Here is an 18,576-nt window from a genome sequence, read left to right on the forward strand (position 1 = left end):
AAGAACATATTTATAATCAGCTGTAAAATCTGACAACATTGGTATCATAAATTGGTGGCAATTTTCCCGGCTTGAATGGCTAATGTGCATGTGTGTTCTCCAATTGATCGACAGGTGATGTCTGTATCTAAAAGGTGATTGGCTTTTTTTACCTTTATGTCAGGAATGCTTTTCTACATCTGTTAGCCGTTGGGGGTTCCAGTTTCTCCCATTCATTTTAATAGAAGTGGCCTGCCTCTGCCAAATAGTCTTTGATTGAAATCAGTTGTGAATCAATTAAGTCTCTCATGCTCTGTGCATGAGGAGCGCTGTTTGAATGATGTGCAGGCCTGCCCACAATGTAGTGCATTCCAAATCAGCCTCTTATGAAGCTCCATTTCAGGAAGGATGCTGTCATTGAAGACAGCTGCCTGTTAAGGCAGGAGACAGCAAGGCAGCTCACTAAGTTTTAGAACACACCCATTCACACATCGTTGGGTGATGGTAAAGCATTCAACTCACATTTATAAGGTACTGTTTTCACTTAAGTTTCGCTAGTCGCCACATTCACCATTGTTACAATTGTTTTGTCAGGCCATAATCGCAAATAGATAACTCTACCACTTCCGCTGCATAGGGCAAGCCACAAGTGCTGAGTGCATAAAGTGTCCAATATTCCATGCTCCACTTAATTAGGTTGAAGAAGCACTTCATCCGCGTACCTCTAGTACACTTCTTTTTGTTGTATTTTCAGTGTGAACATACTACTCGTACTACTTAAGAGGCTGTCACACTAGACTTTGAGTATGTGATTTTTTTTTTTCTCAAATGAACAGAATATGATGTCATGCGAGAGAGCTTGTGGTGTACGTAAATAGTACATAACAAATAACAAATAATATTATATTCAAAGGGTTCAAATATATTGTCTACTCACTTTCCTGAAACAATGAAACATGCTACTTTAAAATATGTATTCTTTGAACTAAGCCAAGAGGTCAGCGTGTTTAATTTCGATCTTCTATTGGTCACACATCCTCTCGTCATACAGATTCGCAGGTCAGAGTTCACCAAAATTGATCTTTCAAACAGCGTGGTAAGAAATTGCATTTCCAGTGTCCCATGTTCGGATGTGTTTGATTGGGAGTGACTGGATTGCGGAGTGTAGTGTGACCACCCCTTTACACAAAATAGTGCAGAAGTGTGCAATTTGGGATGTACATATAGATATTTGTAAAAATATTGCAATGAGATACAGTATATACAGTGTATATATATATATCTCATTGCAATGTTTATAGAGAAAGATTCCACCCCTGTCCCTGATTTCCTCAGCAGTAACTGTGTATTTGGCTACTGATTTGGTATCTCAGTCTGCCACAGCTGTAGCTGTGGTCATGTTGTCCTAGTACAGTTCCATGTTATTATTAGTTCAGCTGACATTTCAGTGTGTGTGACACTATGTGAGTCGATTAGAGCATAGAGGTTATTATGTGAAAGAGGATACTGTATATTTTTTGTGTGTGTATGTGTGCAGTCATTTTTACAGAAACATTAATTGTAAGAGTTTCACCAATAAATGCATCAAATTAAAGAAGTAAAATAGGTTGTGAATGCAGCTTTGTGTTGATTTTAAAGTAAATGATAATCTTGGTGTCAACTGTGTATTGCATTGGTTATAGTGTAGCAAAGTACTCTAAAAAATGCCACAGAACAACTGAAAGTTTGATATAGTAATCTGATAAGAGGGGAAGTCTTATGGAAGAAGTTGGCTATCAAATAACTATCTAGTCCAACTAGAAACTGGCTCAACATACCAACATAAAGAGAAACCAGACTCAAATGGGTGAAGAGAGTCACAGAAAACATGGGGAGGAGAAAGGGGAGGGGTTCTGCATGCTCTGTAAAGTCCACCTCCCCATTCTCGCTGTCTGTTTGGATAAAAATGACTCACTGAGGTTTAAGGCGGCTGTGTGTTGGGTGTGTTTGTATGTACGGTATTTGTGAATCAGCTTTCTGAAACACAGGACTGAGCTCGCTACATTTCTCATAGAACTTCAGTAAACCTGAAGATGAAAGATTTTAGTGGACACTGTATCCTGGCTGGAACTAGCTATATCTGCACACGCTTTTTCTCTTATTCATATGTGCACTAACAACAAGTGCAGTTCACCATTTCTTTGGTAGGCAGATGGATTGGGTTATTTGCTGGATATGTGTTTGTGCAATAATTGTAGATGTACATTGGATATCATTAACTAAATTCTCTCTTTTTTCCTCCAGCAATTTGGAAGTCTTCTTTCAACAGAGACCAGGGGGCACTTTCAGTCTCAGAAAATTCTCTGGTTGAGGACAGTCCGCTGATCTCTCTGCATGCCAACTCCTCTGAAGTCTTACAGGTAGAGGATCACACCTGTTAATTAATGGATGTTGCTCCAGCAGTGTTTTGTACTTCATCAACCCAGCCTTCAGCCAAACACATGAGCATCTGTCTGGAAACAACCCGGTCTTTAACCTAACACAAAAACAACTTGCTGGAAATACAACAACAGTGATTGCTAAAGACCCAATAGCAGCCAACGGAAAATCCCATCCTCCACCCCAGAGTTTAGTTCATAGCCCTGCTATACCCCTAGGTCCAAGAACTATGCCTTTGAGCACTGGCTTCAACAGATTGAGCCAAAGATCTAAATCAAGCTTGGCTCTCAAGAAACCTGCGCAATGTCATCCTTCACCACGACCTCCACAACCACCAGACATAGACAGCTACCGCTGTACCATTGCTTTAGATGATGAAACAATCTCTAGGGCTCTTTCTCGAGCCAATCTACCCCATACATCTCCTGTAAACCAGACCAGCAGAACTGTCCTGCAGCAATGGACTGAATCAGATGAGAAAGAAAGAAACTCAAGTGGGAGAAGTTTGTCCACTTCATCATCTAACTCTCTGGACACTTTTCCACAGCCTATCCCTTTGGGCCTGTGCCAAAGCATGGGCCAAGGCCTTTCCATGGATGACAGTAGTGATAAACATAACATTGAGGAGGAAGATTACTGTGTGGGACTCGAGAGGGACCTGCATCTTCGACTTCGGACCTCTTGCAAGTCAAAGAGACTCCTGGCGGTTGAGCTAGTGGGGGCTCGTCCGAGATCACTCATTATTTTCCCACAGGTGCTAAGGGGACACTTCCGCAAGATTGGAGGTGTTCTTGCTACCCCTGAGAGATGTATATTGATGCAGATTCTTGAGCTGGCCCAAGATAAAGGCTCCTACTTTGGGTGTCTGGTGCAGGACTATGTGAGCTTTGTGCAGGAGAACAAAAACTGCCACTCGTCCAGCCAGGATCTTCTGCAGACACTCCGCCAGTTCATGACCCAGATGAAGGCTTACCTCATTCAGAGCTCAGAAATAAATCCCCCTATAGAGTCTTACATACCGGAAGACCAGATTGGTAAGATTTCAGTTCTTTACATTATCACATATTAAAACAAACCACATATAAAACATTCTCTCATATAAAAGGTGAATGTGTAATTTCCGTTCCACTAGCAGTGCCAAATGGAATTGCAAAAACTAATGTTTTCAAACAGGTTTCCCAAATGCTCCACCCTTCTTCCATTGTTTGGCAAACAGATAGTCCTGCCCCAAACTCAATATTGATACTGTATGTAAGACCGATCAAACAAACATTGCAATATTTAAAGTGCCATAGTTGTTTTTGCAAACTTTCAGATAGCTCTACACATTACTGTGATAGAAGAGAGTATTTTAGAATTGAAAACATAACAAATCACCTTTCAAATAATAGTGCATGGCAAGTTTTTGACCAGTATACATTGTTTAAGTTTACCAGCACCTGGAAATTGTTAGAAATTTTTTAAATCTTTGCTTCCTTGTCTCCCATATGTAACCTCAGCTTGCCTTTTATGTTTACTGGTCTGTGTAATTTACAAACTAATTTAACACAAGGTCTGATTCTTCAGTTGAAGCTATGCCATTCAAAAATATCTGAAAAGAGGTGCTGTGTTTTGACATGTTATCATTTCATCTTTAATGATTCCAGTGCTTGACTTAGAAAAATGTTTTGTTTTGAATTTGAGTCTGCTCTTATCAGTGTAGTGCCCTTTGTTACATTTCCCCTGGCTGCAGGAGGAAATGCAGTCAAGGCTAAAAGGGTTGTTGATGGTGTGAATGGAATAACAAATAGAAAACATTTCCTCTCAGTCTGTCTGTGGACATTTGAACTCATATTATGGCTGTGGGTTTGGCCTCTGAATTCTTTGGGAATTCGCTGTTGTACTTTGGACAGGCAGTGTTAAAATCTTAAAACCAGACTGGAATATATGTAAGTGCAGGAATTTCAAGACTCTGCATGTGTACAATTGTATTCATAATGAAACATAATACTTGAATATTGAGTAGGCACTTTAATAATATGGATTCTAATGCTGTTGTGCAATGGTCACACAAAAGTTTGTAATGGGAGAATAACAATAAATTGGCAACAGAAGTACTTTTCAACATTCTTATGTAGGATCATTAGTTTATAAAGCTGTGTGTGTAACTAGAAAGATGATTTGCCTTAAAATCTTATTTAAAAAAAAAAACAAGGCTAAATGAATGTATTGAGTAAGATTATCTGAGGATAGAAACATTGAGTGTTCTGATTTTGGGGAAATATTTCATGGTTTTAAGTTACAGTAATTGTATTTTTCATCACATCGTTGTGATGAAAAATACAGTGTTGTTTGTCTTAGAAGCCATAAAGATGATAAGCTTCAATGGCAACCACTTCATCAGTTAACACAGAGTAAATGATTTGCATGTTTTTGTAGGAGTGAATGAGTCTGTATAGGTGTTATGTTGGTAATCGCTGTATGCTTTTAACAAATTTTTTAATGCCTGATTCCAACTATTTAATCTTTTCCTTTCTTGTTCTGATTTTGTCCTCATTTGACTACTGGTACTCTTCTGTGCCTAGAAAGCCCACTGCTTTATTTCACTGCCAGGCTTAAATATGTAAGCTTAGTCCACATGTGTGTCAAGTTTTTTAAGCTTTTGGTGGCAAAGAGACTATAATTATATAAAGGTTGATGTGAGTCTGCACTCATTTAAAGTTTAACGTAAACACAAATGCAACAAATGTACTGTACTAAAGAGGTAGTAAAAGATCATTTCTCCCCAAAATGAAAAATTTGTCATCATATACTCACCCTCATGGGAAAAAAGAATGGAAAATTTAAATGGAATCTATTTTAGTTAATGAATCCCTGTCACATACATTGTCTGCTCATCTACTCTCATCTTTGCTTCACTGAAACGAAATTAAGTATCCATATAGTACAAATAAAAATGTATTTAAACATTGGTGTTAACCAAAAACTTAGACAATGATGAGGGCCAGACCACTGATTGTTTTCTTTTTAAAGTTCATTCACACCCTGTGTTGGTGGTGTGGTGCTTTGGCCTTAATACCTTTGGGATGTGAATTAATTATTATAATTATTGGAGTCAGCTTATGCCGTGGTTTCCACATGTAATATGTAGAAAGCATGAACAAAATAACGGAATTATTTAATAAAAATGGCATTAGCTGTAAAATGCAGAAAGTCATGAAATATGATATATTTCGATGAAAATACATGTTTAAATGCACAGTCAATCAAATTAAAATTGTGATATGTCTTAGTGGGATAATTAAACCACAAAAGTGTGTGATTTATTTAAATAAATATATAATCTGCAAGTGATGTGCACTTCAAAATGAATATGTGAAGCTGGGCACTCGTATACAGAAAACACCTCATTTTTATCATCATGCATGCTCCTGTTTGTGAGATGACAGCGAGCACTGCAAGTGCACTGAACAATACAGACTATGTATTTATTTAATTGAATCACAGCTTTATGATGATTAAAAATCAAACTGGGCCATATAGCAAACTGCTTCTCTGGAGGTGAGAAACTACTGTCAAAATACACAGAAACGTCAAAATAAAAATATTTCACTTGTTGGGCACATCAAATTTCTGGAAATGTCCTGGAAAATTGTGCCTCGAAAAGAGTGGGTTACCCTGTTTTACTTTTGGAAAAAAGTAGCCTGAATATTCTTCAGAATATCTCTGTGTTCCACAGAATAAAAAAGTAATTTGGGTTTTAAACAATATAAGGGTAAATACAGTATATGATGACTGAATTTTCATTGGGTAAAATATTCTTTAAAACTGACAATCCTAGAACAACTACTGAGTAGCTATTTGAAAGTTGTTGTTTTTTTTCCCAATACTGAAGGTCAAGAATAAAGAATGGATAGACATGAAGCATTTCTTTCACAACAAATATTCTGAGGAAAAAATAGCAAAATTTTTGGCACTTGTGAAAAATTTTGCATAGTGACGATTTCTCCAAAAAATAATGCCATTAATGGTTTTCATTAATCAATTATCATCAAACAAAGTCCAGTAAACATAAAAAAATTCTAAATCAATATTTGGTGTGACCACTTTTCCTTCAAAACAGCACCAATTATCCCAAGTACACCTGGACAGTTTTTCTTGGTTGTTGGCAGATTGGATGTTCCAAGCTTCTTGGAGAATTCACCACAGTTCTTCTGTCTATTTAGTCTCAATTGCTTCTGTCTCTTTATGTAATCTCAGACTGACATGATGTTCAGTGGGGGGCTTTGTGGGGGCCATGACATCTGTTGCAGGGCTCCCTGTTCTTCTGTTCTATCCTTTTCTATTTGCAAACTTAATGTTTGGGAGTCTAACTGTCACGATTCCCTTGTTGTCTGCCCTGGGTTTCACTTGTCATTGTTAAATGTACTACACTTCCCAGAATCCACCTGCCATCACCACTGCCATTTTGTTCATTGTTCTCAACTGTGTCTAATTCAGTCATCACTCCCTGGTTATTTAAGCCCTGCTTTTTGTTCACTCCTTGTCGTTCGTTGAATGTTGTCAAGCCTGATCTGTGTTTCCCTGCCTGAGTTCTTAGTTTTTGTTTGTTTCCTCATCGAGGGTTTTTCCTTTGTGTTTGTTTAATAAATAAAGAAGCCTGCATTTAGATCCTCTCTCCTCGCTGCCTCATTCGTAACACTAACATTTATATGTCCTATTGACGCACTAAAGCTGAAGATATAAATAACCATCTTGTGCCTAAGAATTTTGCACTGTACTGTACATACATAAACGGTATCAATATTGTAAATATGTTGTTGTTATAATAAATTAAATGTTGGTAGCAAAATTTTAAAGTCAAGCCTTTTTCACATATGATTCATTTTTAATTCTATGAAGATGTTAAATTACTCTTATTATAGTGAGTTTCTCTCTCTCTCTCTATGTCAGATCCAGTATTGGAGAAGGCCATGCATAAGTGTGTGCTGAAACCTCTGTATGGTTCAGTGCAGTCAGTGCTGCAAGAGTTCCAGGAGGCCAGCGGGACGTGGCAGAGTCTGCAGAAGAATCTGGCCCAGGCCAAGGCCAAACAGCCCTGGGAACTGGGCGCAAACAGAGCCAGGCCACCGGACGCACACGCCATCCACAGGATCCGTCGAGAGCTTCGTGCCATGTGCAAGATGTACTCACCTAAGAGGAAGATTGTGGTGCTGTTGAAAGTGTGCAAACTCATCTACAATATTATGCAAGACCAAGCAGGTGTGTAAGGGAGGAGTTATGTCTGATCATTTATTTAAAGGAATAGTTCAGCCATTCTGTCGTTATTAACTCATCCTGAAATCATTCCAAAGCCTCTTTGGATTTTTTTTCTAACCATAGGACACAAAAGGAGAAATTCTGAAGAATGTTCGCATTGCTCTTTTGGACTGTCAATCTAAAAAGCACCATTAACACAAAGAACATTCATAAAAGTAGTTAAAATCATTTGTGTGCTATATTCCAAGTCTTCTGAAGCCTTGACGCTTCTGCATATTTAAACTTGGCGCATATTTTTCAGTTACAACACATGCACAAACTAATGCCATTATGTTTTATTGTTGTCAAAACTTTCTGCAATGCACCTTGACATGCCAAGTTTGAATATGTGCACTCATTATTGAGACGAGAGCTATGGCATAAAAGACTTGGAATACAGTGTACAAGTTGAATTAACTTTTATAGTGCAAATGTACTCTCTTTGGAGCTTTACATCTCCATGGTCACTATATATAACTTACTTGTATGGATCAGATGAACTTCAGCATTCTTCAAAGTTTCTGCTTTTGTTTTCCACAGAAGAAAGTAAATAAAATGGGTTTGGAATGACATGATGGTGCGTAAACAATGAAAGAATAAAAATTTCTTGGGTGAACTGTTCCTTTAAATGTTTGAAGGATGTCCACGTATTTTAACTGCGTGTGAGATCAGGGATTGAGAGGTGAAAATATGAAGTGGAAGATACTTACTGAAATGTCTTTGAAGTTCACTATAAATGTTTTCTCTGTGCCTCTGTCTGTGCCAGAGCGGATGTTCGGAGCCGACGATTTCCTGCCCATGTTGACATATGTGTTGGTCCAGTGCGACATGCCTCAGCTGGACACAGAGATCCTGTATATGATGGAGCTGATAGATCCACAACTGCTACATGGAGAAGGTGCATTCACAATGTTCTCATACACAAGCATTTCCACTCAATTGTGTAATTATACATATGTGAATTAATTGCAGTAGGTCTTTTTCTTTCTGGTGTTACAATCTACTAATAGAAATCCCTCTTTAAAATGAGAAAAAATGTCTAAATTTACCAAACAATTTCTTTACTTTGGTGGAGTTAGCATATAATAGTTGTAATGTAAAATATAAGCACAACAGAACATGTGTGACTTTGCTGAAATTGGAGCAGGAGAAATATGGAAAGAGGACCTTTAGGGTGATGGTTGACTTTGATATTAGGGATCATAGTCATAGGTTTATTCATAGGTTCATAATCATAGGTTTACATAAATACTTAACAAAAAGGACAGAACCTGTTATGAACCTTATAAAAGAGGTATATGTTTAAAATGAACCTCTTCCTCCTTTCAGAATATTTAAAGAGCATCCAATTTTTAAAGGATGAGACCATTTGCCAGATCAAATGGCAACATCTAACTTCTTTTTCCAATCCTGGTTAGTACTGAATCAGTGCCCACTGTAAAATGTATGAAAAGAATATCTGTTCAGAGTTCCAGTAGAACCTGGACAAACCAAAAACAGTAGGAGGAGGGATAAGCATTTTCATTTTCTGACGAACTTCCTAAGTCCTTCTCCCGAAAGTAATTTCCTCCCTGGGTGTGTGTGTCCTGTTCTCATAGAACTCTGTGCTGCAACTATTCATGGAAAAGATTAATTGTGTAGCATGTACACAATGAGATCACTGACAGTAGACAGGATTTATGAATGATAGGCTCTAAAGTGAATGTAAAATAGAATAGACATTGCATGTACTGTACATATAACATTTTTATATAATAATATAATTTATATAAAAATTTATAGTATAATCCATATGACTTAAAGGCTGCCCAGTTACTTAGCTGTTTGTGAAAACTTACAGGGAGAATTTGAATAGAAGTATATGGAACAGCGTGTAAGGGGCTGTTTGCATTAAAGGGATATTTCACCAAAAAATGAAGATTCTATGATCAATTACTTATCTTCATGCCATCCCAGATGTTTATAACTTTCTTTTATAAAAATATCTCTGCAAGTGAATGGTGATCAGACCTCTGTAGCTCCAAAAATCGCATGAAGGAAACATAAAAGCAATACATATGTCAGATGCAATATAATAGGTGTGGGTGAGAAACAAAACAATATTTAAGTTCTTTTTTACTCTAAATCTCCACTTTAACTTTAACTTTCAGATGTGGATTATGGATTACTTTGATGTATCCTTTATGTGATTTATTTTTTTTTGAGCTACAAAGGTCTGATCAGCATTCACTTGCATTGTAAGGGCCAACAGAGCTGAGATATTCTTCTAAAAATCTTTGTTTGGGTTCTGTGGAAGAAAGAAAGAAAGTCATTCACATCTGGGATGGCGTGAGGGTAAATGATGAGAGAATATAAATTTTTTGGGTGAACTATCCCTTTAAGTAAAAGCTAGAGTTAGCACAAATAATAAAAGAACACCGGTGTCTCAGGTGCCATTTTTTAAATCTGGGTTAGTTCTAAGTTCTTTGTGAATTGACACAACGTCAAAAAAAATGCAAGCGCAAGATGCGTTGCAATGGTCAAAAACGTTCGTCTAGTGCATGTTTACATAGAAAAACTATTGAAAAAGAGTGCAGACGGACATTCAAAACTAATTTGTTGTGATTGGCCCCTAAGGTCATCACTCTGACAGCCACCAGGAATTTAAAAGTTTTTACATTTGAAGATGTATAAAAAAACTTTTGATTTTACATTATATTATTCTGTTCTGCTGCAAAAATGTTGTAATGTGGTGCTGCTAATATTGTTAGTTCCTTATGATGCATTGCCCTTGGCCCCTTATATCTTTTATTTATTTTTATTTGTATCTTTAGTAATTTTTGGAAATTTACATACACTGTAATGTACCCTTGAAGGCCTTAAATATTGTATACCCTGTACTAACTGTACAACAAATTATTACAGTGCTCACTCCTTTTCTTATGCTTCTGCTTAGGAGGTTATTACCTAACCAGTGCGTATGGAGCGATGTCACTGATTAAGAACTTCCAGGAAGAGCAGGCGGCTCAAAAACTCAGTTCTGCAACACGCAACACACTTCATCAGTGGCACCAACGTCGAACTTTGCAGAGAAACCTGCCCTCTGTGGATGACTTCCAGGTACCATTTTGACCTCCAAACTGTTATGGCTGGTTTATACTTCTGCGTCGAACCCACGTTGTAGGCTCCGCATTGTGGCCAATGCAGTGGTTTGCATTTATTGTTCTGCGTTGGTGTTTCAGTGTCATTTTACACAAGCTGTAAAAGTATTTTTGTCACTTTTTCGTTCATAACTTTATGAAACATTTAGAAAATATAAACGCAGCCGATGCTCCAGATTAAAACAAGCCCAAATACAATGATATAATGCACTTATAATAATCTCAGAGAAAATGCCATCACATATCTTTTTTATTATCCTGGGGACTGGTCTCTGGTTACAAAGTGGACCAGTCACAGCTGTTGTGGTCTGCATTGATGCAACAAGTTTTGAGAAGTGCATGTTAGGGTATGGTGTAGGCTACATCGTAACATTGTCTAAGGTTCTATGCAGAAGTACTGTATAAATCAGTCTTAAGGCCTTCTATTTGTGGTCAACATTTGCATAGTTTCTGACTGTGTTTTGTATATACACATTAGTTGCATTCTATACTGTATGTAGGATGGTAATAAACTCTTGTTTGAGGGATATTTCAACCTCATGTTGTTTGAATACTTTGTGAGCCTTTCTTTTCAAATGGAGCACAATAGGAGGAATTTTGCAGAATGTCCAAGAATATCTTTTCCATACTGGGAAACTGAATGGTAATTTATGCCACCAACTTCCCAAAAGGATAAAATGGCTTAACTGGATAAAACTATCTTAAGCCCATATGACTTTTGCACTTTATTCTCAGTCTTCTAAAGCCATATGATGGGACCAGTGAGGAACAGGCCAAAACTGACCAAATCGATGATGTCTTCAAATGCCAGTTGTTCTCACGTGACGCACCAGGTTTGAATTTGCACAAGTGTGAAAGAGATTTAAAGGGGTCATGACATGAGGAACTTCTGACAATCTTTTGACATATAAGAGGTCATTGTACTATTAAAAACATACTGTAAGTTTCAGAAGTCAAAACTTTCAGAGCAAAAAAAAAAAAAAAAGCAGAAAGCCATTTGTTGAAGCCAAGCTGCCAAAACGTCTTGTTCTCTACTTCCTCTACATGGTATACAATTGCATCTGATCTCCTCCACAACAACGCATCAACGCCTACTTTACCACATCACTTCTGTAGCAGTGGGATGGCATGGAGAGAGCAGGTCGGTCAAGATGAGAGAGCCAATCATAACAGTGGGCTGTTTACTGTCCAGTCTTAAATGAGAAGCAGCACCAAAAACCGAGCATTTCTGACAGAGGGTCAAAATATAACAAAAAATGTTGCAAAAATTGTTACACATATATATATATATATATTAGGAATGTCATGACCCCTTTAAGAGCTAGGGTGGAAGATGTTTGGTCTACTTTGAATGTACTTGAAATAGTACAGACTACTTTTTTGGTTTGTATGGAAAACAGCAGCTTGGACATTCTCTTATTGTGTTCCACAGAAGAAAGTAAATCAAATTGACTTTGACAGACATATGGGTTAGTTTTGGGGATAAAGCATCCCTTGTTATGTCCTTTTTAATATGCCATTTAAATCTGTTTGTTTGTGCTTTAGAATTACTTGCGAGTGGCTCTGCAGAAGGCCGATAGCGGCTGTACGGCTAAAACCCTGCAGGTGCGGCCCTACGCCACTACGGAAGAGGTGTGTCGCCTTTGTGCCCTCAAATTCCAAGTGTCAGATCCTGAAAATTATGGGCTCTTTCTATTGATCAACGACAGCAGTCAACAATTGTCTGCGGACATACACCCTCAGGTTATAAAGGCGGAGTTACATAGTCGACCGCACCCTCAGCCTTTTTATTTTGTCTACAGGAAGATACTCAACATAAATGACTGCACTCTTGCTCAATAGCACCATGGAAGCTATGCTGCAGACAGAAGAGGGATTTTGCTTTTTGTTAAAACAAGACTTCTATGAAATTAGGGCCCTTCTTGGTTTACTCATTTAACTGCTTTATCTAGAAAGCAATATATTGTCTGAACACTCAATTGCAGTAAATTATATGCGAGGGTGTGACCTAAAGGAATGTGTATAAAGATTTGCTGTTGAGGGGCACGTCGCCAAAAACAGAAAAATAAATGTAGCAAATGCAATAGGGTCTGCGACCTGACCCGAGCCTGATGGGAACTGTTGCGTTTCAGGCCTGGTTCGCTGCAAAATAAATATATAGGGGGATATATGATCCCTTCAGGATCTTATGCCATTTTGCTTGTCAGGTAAATGTGTCTTGTTTTAAGGCTGTTTAGATATTTTTACTGGAAACAACCAAAATAATGAGTAAGAAAATACATTTTTGCAGTGTTCGGGTTGGTCTAACTTTGGGTTCAGGTCAGGTTTGGGTGTATAATTAATGAAAACATAAATTAGAGGTTTTTCTGGTGTCTTTACCTACATAAGGGAACCAGAATCGAAAGGTGGTAACTTGGCTGTTAGGAAATGGGGAATTGTACGAGGGTCTGTGTACGCTGTGCGCCAGCTCCCCAAAAAAATTTGCGGGCTGGGGGCCTGGCACCGTTTGTTCAGGGGGTCACACGGGCAAGATCTGTGACCTGGTGGCCCGCCTCGGGCACCACGGACCCCTGCCACGGGTGTTTAAAGAAACCCCCCTGAATGAGCATTTCCCCTGCAGTTCAGCCTTTACCCAAGTGGTGGCGGCCTCACGTCTCACCTCTGGCTTAAATGAATGTGTGCCTTCGCCATTCATATCGATGGTAGTCGGGCACCTCTTGGGGCAGTGCTGTCCCTCATTCAATTTGTCGCAATGTGTTCTTTTAATGGGGGAGTGGGATGCAATGCCACCCAAAGACCCCCAAAGACCACTGTGCCACCCTGGTGGTACACAGACCCACTATCACCCCCCTGACCAACTATTTTGCCCAAATTGACTAGTGAGACCTCCTGCCCACCCGGAGGGGACGGTGTCCATGCACCCGCTATCTGCCCCCTAACCAACTATTTTTCTCAAATTGACCAAATAGTCCCCCGGACAACCCAAAGGGGGCGGGGCTGTCCACAGACCCGCTATCTGCCCGTTAAACAACTATTTTGCACAATTTGTCCAATGAGAACCCCGGACCAACTGTAGGGGTTGGGGCTGTCCACAGACACACTATCTGACCCCAAACCAACTATTTTGACACTTTGACCTGAAAGACCTAGGTTTGTAACAACAAACTGACAAACTGCCCATTTACAATTGATTCTATAGGTGTATGTGTCCACCAACAGACTTACTGCCCATTAGCAATTAATTGTATAGCTGTATGTGTCCACCAACATACTATCTATCCATTAACAATTGATTGTCTAGCTGTATGTTCACCAACAGACTAACTTCCCATTAGCAATTGATTGTCTAGCTGTATGTTCACCAACAGACTAACTTCCCATTAGCAATTGATTGTATAGCTGTATGTCCACCAACAGACTAACTGTCCATTAGCACTTGATTGTATAGCTGTATGTGTCCACCAACAGACTAACTGCCCATTAGCACTTGATTGTATAGCTGTATGTGTCCACCAACAGACTAACTGCCGATTAGCAATTGATTGTCTAGCTGTATGTCCACCAACAGACTATCTGCCCATTTCCAATTGATTGTATAGCTGTATGCCCACCAACAGTCTAACTGCCCATTTACAATTGATTGTATAACTGTGTCCACCAACAGATTGTACATGGGATGTCCAGATCTCAGCTCTGATGGCATTGTACAACATTTTCGACACCCTCAGATCTTCTTGAAACTCACAACATAGAAAGAGGAGGCTGAGATTAGAACAGAAACACAAGTTTCAGCTTCCCAAGTCAGTCCAAAGCTGAGATCTGGTCATCCCACATAAAATTTGTACCATTCACAAAAATAAAGGTTTCGTAGACAGTTTAATTTTTATCTTTTGAAGGGTGCAATATGTTCAGGGGGAGTCCTACAGTCACCTAAATGTGATTATATGTCATAAATTTGATCCTGAAGTTATAAAAATGATGTCCACCAAGTGATGATTTCAGCCAATGCAAATAAATTGCACGTGGGTAGTCCCATTTACAGTCAATGTAATGGACCAAAAATCATCACTTGGTGGACATCAATTTTATAACTCCTGGATCAAATTTATGACTTAAAATCACATTTAGGTGACTCGGTGAACAAGATAAGACATATCCAATGTAAAGTAGAACTCAAATTTATTAAAACTGATAACAGAAATGAAGTGAAGTACAACAAAACAAAGTAATAAACACCAACTATGTACAATCGAATATTTCAAGAGACATACAAACATCATTAAACATTTACAATGTAAAGCAAAAACTTTTAGTAGTGTAATTTGTTCAAACTGACAACAGGTGTGAGACAACAACAATACAACGTGATAAAAACTATCTACAATCAAAGTTAACCAACCAACAAACAAGAACAGCATCATGAAAAATTATGTGGTCTGACAGCATGGCAAAGAGTCCAAATTGTACCGGAGCGACATAGCAACATTAGTCCAAATAGCCTTTAACCTCACTTCCTCCAGAATCCGCTACGTAGCTTGAGAACTGCCCTCACTCTCTCTCTGGCCTTGTTGGCTTTTGCCAGCCCCTCTGGTGTGAACGACTTAAAGACTTTTGACTTGAAAGGGGAGGACTTCTTCTGTGGTTTGGAGACGCTGGAGGTGTGCACTTTCAGCGGCGACAGAATCACAATAGCCTTCTGCAGCATCCTTCGAGGGCTGGCCGGTATCTGGGTGGCACTGGTGCAGGGTTCGGCTGGCTCCTCCATGTCAGAGTACTGAGAAAGAAAAGAAAGACGAGAATCAGCAATGGTGCTGAGCCAAACAAAGTCCACTGATCCAAGTTTATCAAAAGAGGTCAACTCACCAGATGGGACTCAGCCTTGACGTCCTCTCCCTCTGGAGCTGCGCTGTCTTCAGAAGTCTGGTAGCGGGATGAGTCAGCTGGCGAATCCTCTACACGAGTGCGCTTCCTGGGCTTGGCTGCGTTCCTCCCGGCATGCTTGCGCTTGGGCTTCTCCTTCACTGGGGACAGCTCAGGCCCTTCCAGTGCCGCCTCAAATAGATGCCAGTGCTCCAAGGCCTGCCTGGGGTTCAAGTTTATGGCATAAAACTTGTCTGCGATTTTGGTGTCGTGGCACATGAATCTGGATACCTTAAGCCTGTCTTCAGCAGTGTGCATGTTCCTCGCCTAGGGGAGAGAGCAAACAAGAGATAATCGGTTGAAAGCAAATGTAGAAAAGGGCAGGGTACGTCACAGAAAGGAGGACGAGGGACGCTTACATGAGTGGCGATGGAGCTCGGATGTCGGTGAAGGTCGGGCATCCAGGCAAGTTCATCTCCGCCCACGCCGCCTGGAAGTAGTTGTTCAGGTTTTTGCAAGGACTGGGCGTGGAGGTGAAGAAGTACTTGGCATCTGGCTCACCGACCAGCTCGTTTCTGATCCTGATGAAACGCTGGCACCACTCATACTCCTCGGGCTCCAGGGACACCTGAACAGGGCCGAACACCTGATTTGGTTTTATGCATGGTGACCTGCATAGACAGATAAAGAAACAAACACAGCAAGGTTAGAAGACAGGTGGGTAAAATGTGGTGCACAGAGCTGCAAAAGAGAGGAAAACACTAACGTTTATCAGGTAGGCGTTCTGCTGCTGGGACTTTTTGGCCCCTTCCACCTCCTCGATGAGCATGTTTTGAAAGATGCCATAGCGGTGGCCATAGATGTTCGACAGGTACGCGGTGAGGTGCCCATAGAAGCTGAACTGTGTCTTCTGGGCATAGCTCTCCTCCAGTTTAGCTGCACACAAGACAGAACAGATCACATAAAGGAAATACAATGCAGACAGCAGTCTGTTTCCAAAGAACCGCAAGCAAAGTTATCTCACTCAGAATGTCGGGGATGGCCTTTTTGGCCTGAGTGCGGCACTTCAACAAAAAGGATTTGGGGATCACCCGCTCCTCCTTTCTCTGCTTCACTTCAATCTGGTGCACGACAACCTTCCTTTTGAGGGACCTCAACACGGCACTCATTTCACACCGGAGACTCATGATCATTTGCCTCGATAGAAGGCAGGTCGACAGGGGGGGTTTTCCAGCTCATGAACTGGGCCATGCTCGGGACGTAGTGTTTGATTTTGGTCTTTCATGTTGGATGTCCTGAGACTGCTGACCCACCTACAGAGAGACAGATAGACACACAAATCATGTTACTTGACCGCAATCGTGCACCGATATCACATCGAATATTTTTCATCGGAGAATCCTCTCCTCTATGCTGTTTCTTAATGACTCTAATCCTAGGGGAGTCATTAAGAAACAGCATAAAGGAGAGGTTGGTGTGACCCACCGCCATGAAGGCGATGAAGTTCTTTATGCGGTAAAGTTTTCCCCCGACATTCTCCTTCAGCTTTTGGTTTGGCTCAGGACCCTCCTGGTGGCCCCTGTACTCCTCCAGCAAAACATCTAGATGGACACAAAAAAGACAAGAGCAATAGCATGGTAACACAATTCAAGAAAACGTATGAGGCACGTGTGGGAAGTCCTGCTCTTACTCAGTGATGCCACATGATCTGGAAAGTGGGGGAGGCTCTCCTCCTGTTGCTCTTCCTGACCAGAGGGCTGCTCCATCGTGATGGACGATTCAGAGTGGGCGAATGCAATGTAGATGGCATCGAACTGGATGGCTGTGGAGAGGGCGGCTGCAGAGTGGATGGTTGTGGTGAGAAAATCTGAGAAGTGGAAGTTGCCTCATAGGAAGGTGAAGCGGAGATCGTATTAGGGTCCTTTGAAGTTTCGCTGACCTCCTCAGGCCCGAGAGACTCAAGAAGCTGCTTGGTCACCCGGCTCACCTTGGCGGACGTCCGTGGCATTGGGTTGCGATAGCGGCGGTTTACCTTCCTCGGAGCCTCTGTGAGGGTGTCGACCTGTTTGTTGAGGTCGTCGACTTGGGATCTGAGATGAACCTTCTCCTCCCTGCAGCTTTCGAGAGCACACAGAGTCTCCTCCTCCTCAAAGGGCATGGTGGCTTCTTCCAGTGTGCAGATACCTTCAAATTCAACTTCCTCCTGCAGGTCCAAGATTGAAATCATCACCACAGCTGGATTAGACGCCCTCAGCTTTGCCAGCTCATTCATTATATTCCTTCTTTTGCACCACTTAAAGGCGTCCTGCTGAGCATTCCTTGTTAATTCTATGTGGAGCTTCAGGTGCCTGTCCAGCTGCATTGTGTCTTTCCCGCATCCTACAATAGGGCAACGTCCATCACGGACGTTGATCCTTCCTGACACCAAGTCAAGCAGAAGGTCTAGGATGCAAAAAAAGTATTTTTCATTATTTTCAACAGATCTCTCTGCCTAGCATAGGAATCAATGAGACAGGCTGCATTTTAGGCCTGTGTGAAACAGTATATTCATCAGAGGCTTTAATACTTTGCAAGCCCCCAGGGCCTCCCAAAACTAGGACCTGACTCGGGGGCCTCTGACGCTCGAATATCTCAAATTTCAAGGTTCTGCGACCTTCGGAAGCCCCTTTTCTAGACGTCCCACTTGCTCATTGAACCAATGAAATTCTACAACGGTTTTGTGGACGGGGTTAAATTTGGTGCTAAGACCTGGGGGCTTGGAATGCTTCATTGTTGGGCCCTCAGAAACAACATATTAAAAAGGTGTCCACCTCAGAGTTAAGAAAGTACTATAACAAAATCTAAAACAATACTATAGGAAAATAAATGTCACTTCACTCATGAGTCAGCCAGTTAAGCACTT

At 40.5% G+C, this 18,576-nt stretch overlaps 2 protein-coding genes across 2 annotated transcripts; one reads left to right on the plus strand and one right to left on the minus strand.

The window, feature by feature from the left end:
- Positions 1-1,969: 1,969 nt before the first annotated feature.
- Positions 1,970-12,659, plus strand: LOC127653950 (ras and Rab interactor 2-like). Its single transcript, XM_052140829.1, has 6 exons — positions 1,970-2,162; positions 2,263-3,431; positions 7,330-7,638; positions 8,441-8,572; positions 10,610-10,773; positions 12,360-12,659. The coding sequence occupies exons 2-6, from the start codon at positions 2,627-2,629 to the stop codon at positions 12,654-12,656; spliced, it is 1,707 nt and encodes a 568-aa protein (XP_051996789.1). The 5' UTR covers positions 1,970-2,162; positions 2,263-2,626; the 3' UTR covers positions 12,657-12,659.
- A 2,662-nt stretch (positions 12,660-15,321) lies between these two features.
- On the minus strand, positions 15,322-16,186 carry LOC127653957 (uncharacterized). Its single transcript, XM_052140840.1, has 3 exons — positions 16,094-16,186; positions 15,678-16,001; positions 15,322-15,588 (listed from the first exon to the last, which is right to left on the minus strand). Exons 1-3 carry the CDS (start codon positions 16,133-16,135, stop codon positions 15,322-15,324), a joined length of 633 nt encoding a protein of 210 aa, XP_051996800.1. The 5' UTR covers positions 16,136-16,186.
- Between the last annotated feature and the right edge of the window lie 2,390 nt (positions 16,187-18,576).

The sequence above is a fragment of the Xyrauchen texanus genome, chromosome 13 (genome assembly GCF_025860055.1).
Source record: "Xyrauchen texanus isolate HMW12.3.18 chromosome 13, RBS_HiC_50CHRs, whole genome shotgun sequence".
NCBI classification, from domain to species: Eukaryota; Metazoa; Chordata; class Actinopteri; order Cypriniformes; family Catostomidae; genus Xyrauchen; species Xyrauchen texanus.

Coding starts and splice junctions, on each gene's coding strand:
- LOC127653950 (XM_052140829.1), top strand. CDS start 2,627: ATGCCTTTGAGCACTGGCTTCAACAGATTGAGCCAAAGATCTAAATCA. Junction 7,639..8,440: donor TATTATGCAAGACCAAGCAG/GTGTGTAAGGGA, acceptor TGTCTGTGCCAG/AGCGGATGTTCGGAGCCGAC. Junction 8,573..10,609: donor ACAACTGCTACATGGAGAAG/GTGCATTCACAA, acceptor GCTTCTGCTTAG/GAGGTTATTACCTAACCAGT.
- LOC127653957 (XM_052140840.1), bottom strand. CDS start 16,135: ATGCCCGACCTTCACCGACATCCGAGCTCCATCGCCACTCAT. Junction 16,002..16,093: donor CGAGCTCCATCGCCACTCAT/GTAAGCGTCCCT, acceptor TCTCTCCCCTAG/GCGAGGAACATGCACACTGC. Junction 15,589..15,677: donor TCAAGGCTGAGTCCCATCTG/GTGAGTTGACCT, acceptor TTTCTTTCTCAG/TACTCTGACATGGAGGAGCC.